This window comes from Antrostomus carolinensis, unplaced genomic scaffold (assembly GCF_000700745.2).
Source record: "Antrostomus carolinensis isolate BGI_N321 unplaced genomic scaffold, ASM70074v2 scaffold13800, whole genome shotgun sequence".
Taxonomy (NCBI): domain Eukaryota; kingdom Metazoa; phylum Chordata; class Aves; order Caprimulgiformes; family Caprimulgidae; genus Antrostomus; species Antrostomus carolinensis.
Genome location: NW_010290623.1, coordinates 16,301 through 22,579, shown reverse-complemented (window position 1 = coordinate 22,579; position 6,279 = coordinate 16,301). Strand labels below are relative to the sequence as shown.

The 6,279-nt window shown below is 36.8% G+C and overlaps 1 protein-coding gene across 1 annotated transcript in view; it reads left to right on the top strand.

Moving 5' to 3' along the window:
• Positions 1-918: 918 nt before the first annotated feature.
• The window catches only part of LOC104529495 (ceramide kinase-like), a gene marked incomplete at its 3' end in the record, with an annotated part of 20,467 nt that continues 15,106 nt past the window's right edge, over positions 919-6,279 (top strand). Inside the window, exons 1-2 of the mRNA XM_010173832.1 lie at positions 919-949; positions 5,639-5,752. Of these exons, the coding sequence (XP_010172134.1) occupies positions 919-949; positions 5,639-5,752 (145 nt within the window). The remainder of the gene's footprint in view (positions 950-5,638; positions 5,753-6,279) is intronic.

Below are 6,279 nucleotides of genomic sequence, written 5' to 3'. Positions count from 1 at the left end.
TTCTGGAAGTTACATTATTCAAATACAGATTACATTAAACAACACGTGTTTTTCAGTATACATCTTTGGTGTTGGGTTTATTTTTTCCCTTAAGGTGAAAAAGTTCATCTTATTTCTTGCTTTACAATTGAAATACAGTTGAGTTGAAAAGATTTAATTTGGAAATTAAAAATAAAAGCAGCAGGAAAACATTCAGTAGTATGATTTGAGTATGCAAATTGATCCAAGTTCAAATTGCAGTATTTTGATTCAAATTGAGATACATGATGTAAAGTAGCACCTGTGTGTCTGATCATAGTAGGAACTGATCTATTGGTTTATGAAGTACTTGAAGATTTACTTTAAAAAAAGCCAATTTCCCTATGCATGGCTGTATATTGTGAGATTATGACCTTCAGATGCTTCTGTGACTCTTCCACAGTTTTGAATTAAATCAATTACACCTTTTTTCTTCCCCCAGTATGTGAATTTTCTGTAATTCTGCTCTATATGCCTATCCACCATCTTCTCTTCTTCTGGTCTTTATTAGACACAGCTTTCTGTAGTGCATGATCAGTATAATGTAACGTACCTTCTGACAGAAAATGTTCTTGTTTTCTTGCTTTTAGGTGAAGGCGAAGCTTAAACTTAGGGCAAGATACCTTACTGTTCATGTGGTATCTAACAGTAAATGAGTTTTCAAACCGACTGAAAAAAATATGGTTTCTTTAAATCTGCACCTCAGCTTTTTAGTTGTTAATATTAAGAGTATACTAATAATTTAAAATAATTCAGAATGCCAGTGCATCCAGCTGAATTTTAAGAAGAAACCAAATGCTGCGATCAGCAACGTTTTTACACTTTTGCACATGTCTGTTGCTTTGAATTAACACATTTCTGAGGGAGGAATGTGGCCTGTAGGATACGTAGCTGGCAGCGATGAATGAACGAACCCTGACTGGGATTCTGAGTGAGTTTGCTTAGAAACTCAGGAGGTGTTCTGTGGGAGCAGCAGACAGCAATGACACACCAAAAAGCCTTTCTTAACACAGAAGAACACACTTCACAGCTGCTGGCTACATTTTGCACAGAGAAAGCCCCACTGTTAGTGTGCTTACCTTGGGTTGGGTTTTTTCCTCCCAGTTGTTTAATGTGGAGAAAAGTAGTATGTGTCTAATGCAGTATTTTGCTGTTTTGTAAGTTTGCACTTCAAGAAGAGTGTCTGTTAAGGCTGTCAGAGGACTGTGACCCAGAGTGAGTGATGACTGACACAGCAAGGTGCAGGGAAGACTATCACCTGTCTGTTATGAGTTTTGATTGTTTGTAGTTTGTTAATTTTTGTTTGTTTGTCCGGCTGCTCTGGATGGACAACTTATTGTCTTTAGTCTGTCATGTGTGCTAGACATAGAACAAAGTGAAACATGAAAACATAAATGTGTGAAGGTCTTTGAGGTTAAGGTCAAGAAAATTGATATGTACTTCAGTATTTCTGAACTTGAAATTCAGTCTCTTGAATCTAGATGTGTATGTTGAAAAAGTCACAGTATTTTGTCTGGAATTTTTTCTAGGAACTGTTGTGTGCTGCTTGGTTGAGTATATTGTACTGAGCCAAGTGAAATTCTTTGTTTTGTATGGTCTGAGCCCAGCTTTTTTGATCTAGTAGCCCTGGCATAAGTACCTTTTTTTTTGTTAATGTGGCAATAAGATTTTCCATGTTTTGGGAGAAACTTGTGAAGGTTAGGCCTTTTTAAGTGAACACTTGTATGCTAAATTAGTGAAAGAAATGCCTCATGCTACTTGATAATAGAGTAAATGCTATGAAAGTAGGTGTGGGAAAGGACTATAATTAGTACTTATGTGAATGTTGTTGACCTTTCAAAAGAGGGAGGGATAGATCTTTTACTTAATTTTATGGAACAGGTTTTGGTGATTAAATGGCAGATGAAGACCTTGTATTTATAGGAGCAGGGTTGTGCTGCTAGTATTGAAGGTCTCTATTTTATTTCTTTCCAATAGAAACTTCTCCCTTCTTGGGAAAAGGGGGACTAAGTAGTTGATTTGTTTTCTGATTCAACAATATACTGTATAACACTGACTCAGATAGTGATAGAGTCATATTTGGACTGATAGAAATTCTTGAGCTATATTCAAACACAAATGCCAGTGCATTCAGATTTGTTTTGATAAGCTGTAGGGAATGTTGTGAATAACACATTTGTATTCGAGACAGCTTTACATCTTTCTGGCCCTCTGCAATTACTGTATTAGATAGTGTGTGGTTTTGACTGCCTTGAAATTGGAGTATGCTTATCAAGGCAGTGGAGCTGCTTGATGCTCATACAGTGCCAAGTAGTACTGAGGGCGATGATTGGCATAGCTGGTATTCATAGAACAGAAACTTCTCAGAATTTTACCAAACCCAAAGATTTACAGAGGGAAGGTGGGATCACTCTGTTCTTTAATTTTGTTTTGCTACTTTTTTTTTTGTTTGTTTTATTTTTTCCATGAATCTATATTTTCAAATACACAACTTTTATGGCTTAATATAAAAAATTGCACGTATATAGCTGAAACATTTACTCTTTGCTTTTTTGCTTCATCTGTGAAGGGATTTGCTGGAAAAGCAGAACTTCCAGTCATGCGACTGTCAGAGGGAGAACACATCTGAAGAATCAGGAGAGCTTAGTAGAAGTGGTTTCAGGGTCTGGGGTTGTTAATATAAGCTGTGTAATATGTGATAAAATATATACACCAAAGAAATGCTTTCAGTGATACATGTTTAGAAGTGCTTTTTAATCTATTTGCTGTCTGTATAGTTGGACAGCTTTCTCTGTTACCTAGAAAATGCCTGATAAAACAGTGACTTCTGTTGCTGCTCCTAGTGTACGTGCTAATAAGTACCCTGTATGTAGAACTATTTCCCAAAATGTTCATTAGAGCATTGTCATTTCAATGTTGATCTAAATGTAGTTTTACAGTTTTGTAGCGTATCTGTGAGCAACAACAAAATGAGTTACCACTGAAGTGCAATCTTTGTAAAAGCAACAAGCTTTCTTGCATATTCTGACATATGGATAGGTGCCATAGCCAGTTGAAAAATGAGAACTAAAAGCAGTTCTGGGAAAAAAAAGTTAAAGAACCTGCTCCCATCCCTTAATTTATTGTTCCATCTCTGTTCTTTTTTTTTTTTTTTTTTTTTAATCCTTGGACAAATGGATAGATGAATAATCATATTGAGATCCCATAGCAGATCTTTTCTCTGAATGTTAGGAAGATCAGTTAACTGTTAGTATCATAGAATGCTTTGGGTTGGAAGGGATCTTAAAGATCATCTAGTTCCAACCCCCCTGCCATGACAGAGTCACCTTCCACTAGATCAGGTTGCTCAAAGCCTCATCCAACCTGGCCTTGAACACTTCCAGGGAGGGGGCATCCACAGCTTCTCTGGACAACCTGTTCCAGTGTCTCTCCACCCCCACAGTGAAGAATTTCTTCCTAATATCTAATCTCTTTCAACGTAAAGCCATTTTCCCTTGTTCTGTCATTAACTGCCCTTATAAAAAAGTCCCTCCCCAGCCTTCCTGTAGCCCCTTCAGGTATTGGAAGGCCGCTATAAGATCTCCCCGGAGCCTTCTCTTTTCCAGGCTGAACAGCCCCAACTCTCTCAGCCTGTCTTCATAGGAGAAGTGCTCCAGCCCTTGGATCATTCTCGTGGCCTCTTATGGACTCGTTCTAACAGGTCCATGTCTCTCTTGTGTTGGGTGCCCCAGAACTGGATGCAGTACTCCAGGTGGGGCCTTACGAGAATGGAGTAGAGGGGCAGAATAACCTCCCTCGACCTGCTGGCCACGCTTCTGTTGATGCAGCCCAGGATACGGTTATTGGCCTCTGGGCTGCAGGTGCACATTGTCTGCTCGTGTTCAGCTTCTCACTCACCACCACTCCCAAGTCCTTCTCTTCAGAGCTGGCCTGAAGCCACTCATCGCCCAGCCTGTATTTGTGCTTAGGATTGTCCCAGCCCAGGTGCAGGACCTTGCATTTGGCTTTGTTGAACTTCATGAGGTTAGCACAGTATCCAATATGAAATACTTGATGTAGTCTTACATGTCTATATGTATAGTATCTATATCTGTATACAAGTAAAGTGTTTTTAGTGAGTTCACCTCTGCTATTGGATCTTTATAAAGACATTCTGTGACTGCTGCATTTTCCCATAATGTCTTAAATATAATAAATGCAATTATTATAAGCCAAAATACATTTTTTTAAGTGGTTGAAACATTCAAATACAGCCAGATTCCTAAAAGACTTTAGTGTAAAGTTTGGAGGCTACATTTCTTTGGAATCAAGTTAAAAACCTCTGGGAAGGTAAAATCCCTAAAGCAGTATAAATCAAGTAAAATACTAAAACACCTGTAAAAGAAGAAGTCCCTTGTGTGTGTAGTCCTTGACATGTCAGTAGACATGAAGATAAGTTACAACTCTGTTGACTAAAACAAATAAATAGGACAGGGAAAACAAAACAAAATTGAACTAGTGGCAAATGAATTGTAGTCACCACTGTGAAGAGCTCGGGAAAAGTTTTTGCGTATTTTAGATTCCTTACTGTCACCACAGTACTTCTGCAAAATAGTGAGGAAGATGAAATGTAGGCTAAAACCCAGCAGCAACAGTTGTCTTTGTATTTTATGTGTTTAATATCTCTTTTTATGTCTGCATCTCTCTCTATATATATCTATATATGAGAGAAACAAGTATATTATAATAATATGATCTTTTATATAATAACAAGTATAATAATATCTTTTTATGTAATTAAATATTTTTTATGTAATTTATATACACACAGAGCTCTTGCTTATGCATAAATAGAAAGCATACATTTTCAGTTCCACTTTTTTTTTTTTTAAATAAGGTAAAAGCAGAGAAATTTGGAAATCGGTAGTGAAAGTGAGACGAAATCCTCAATTTGACAGGAGTTAAGAAGAATGAGAAAGTGTTGAGAGACTAAGAGAAAAAAGAGTGAGGGTGGAGGAGGTACTTTTATAGTGTAAGAGGCCTTTAATTCTGAGAAATAATACTTTTGAAGTTGATACAAGGGAAATGTGTTTAACAGTACATAAACGTAACATCTAGAATTTGCTTCTTATGAGATCCTGAAGTTTAAAAGCTTAGTGGGATTTAAAGTCTTATGAATTTGTATGAATGCCCCTTTTTGGTAAGCCAGCTACTTACTTGAGAATAACAAATAGCCTCTGTAGGCTCTGTGCTAGATTTAGTTGCAGGTTCTTTGAAATAGCTTGTGCTATTCACTGACAAATATCTGGACTAGGCGTCATTTAAGGGGCAATTTCATTAGTCTGAAATTAATGTTGCTGGATTTTGGCTTCATGCAAAAATGTTTTTATACAAAGAAGTCTAATTTTCTGAGAAATCATAGGCATTTAAAATAGTATTTGGGGTGGTTCATAGGTGGTTATGGATTTTGTGCTTTGACTGAGGGCAAAAGAAAATTTAAAATATTCAGCCAATTTCTCCTTATGCTCTTGGTTGTTCTTACTGAGCAGCTACTCTGTATGTCTACATCATATTATGTGTAGAAATAATCATTTTGTTGCTGTTTTAACATGTTAATGTCTAAGATCTTGTGTTTATACAGAAAACGGTTTTGTACCAACCTCTGAGATCATTGCTGTAGAAGAAACTGATTTTAACAAGAAACAACGTAATACTGGCAAATGGCAAAAAATGACAATGCCACATGCTTTCACAGGTAAGGCGGATACAGTGCCAGGATGTTTGTGCTCATTACTTTGTTGGATCTCCTTTACGGTAGATTGAAAAGGAATCTTCATCATTTTGTAAACAGAAATGATGTGTTTAAAAGAAAAAAAACCCACAGTGCCCCCCTCCCCAAACAAAGAAACCCCACCACTAACAAAAAAAAAACCAACCAAAAAACCCCATAAAAAACAAACAACAAAGCACAAAAGATCTGCCAGTGTACATTTAAAGATCCCTGTTTTGGAAAATAAGAGCCTTCCTTTAAGAACACATGCTGTGTTTAGTTATTTAATGAAGTTTTAACTAATGTCTTATGTTTCCACTGCTGAATGACTCTTCAGCAGGGCACTTACTTTCTACTATTTGACTAGAAAATCAAGAGAGAGGCTGGAAAAATGAGTCCTAAATATTTGGGGATTTTAAATGATCTCTAACCATCAGAATATGTGCATGTAAAAGTTCTTTGCATTATTGACTGCACCCTTAAAACAAAGTGCCAGAAATAAATTTCTGTTT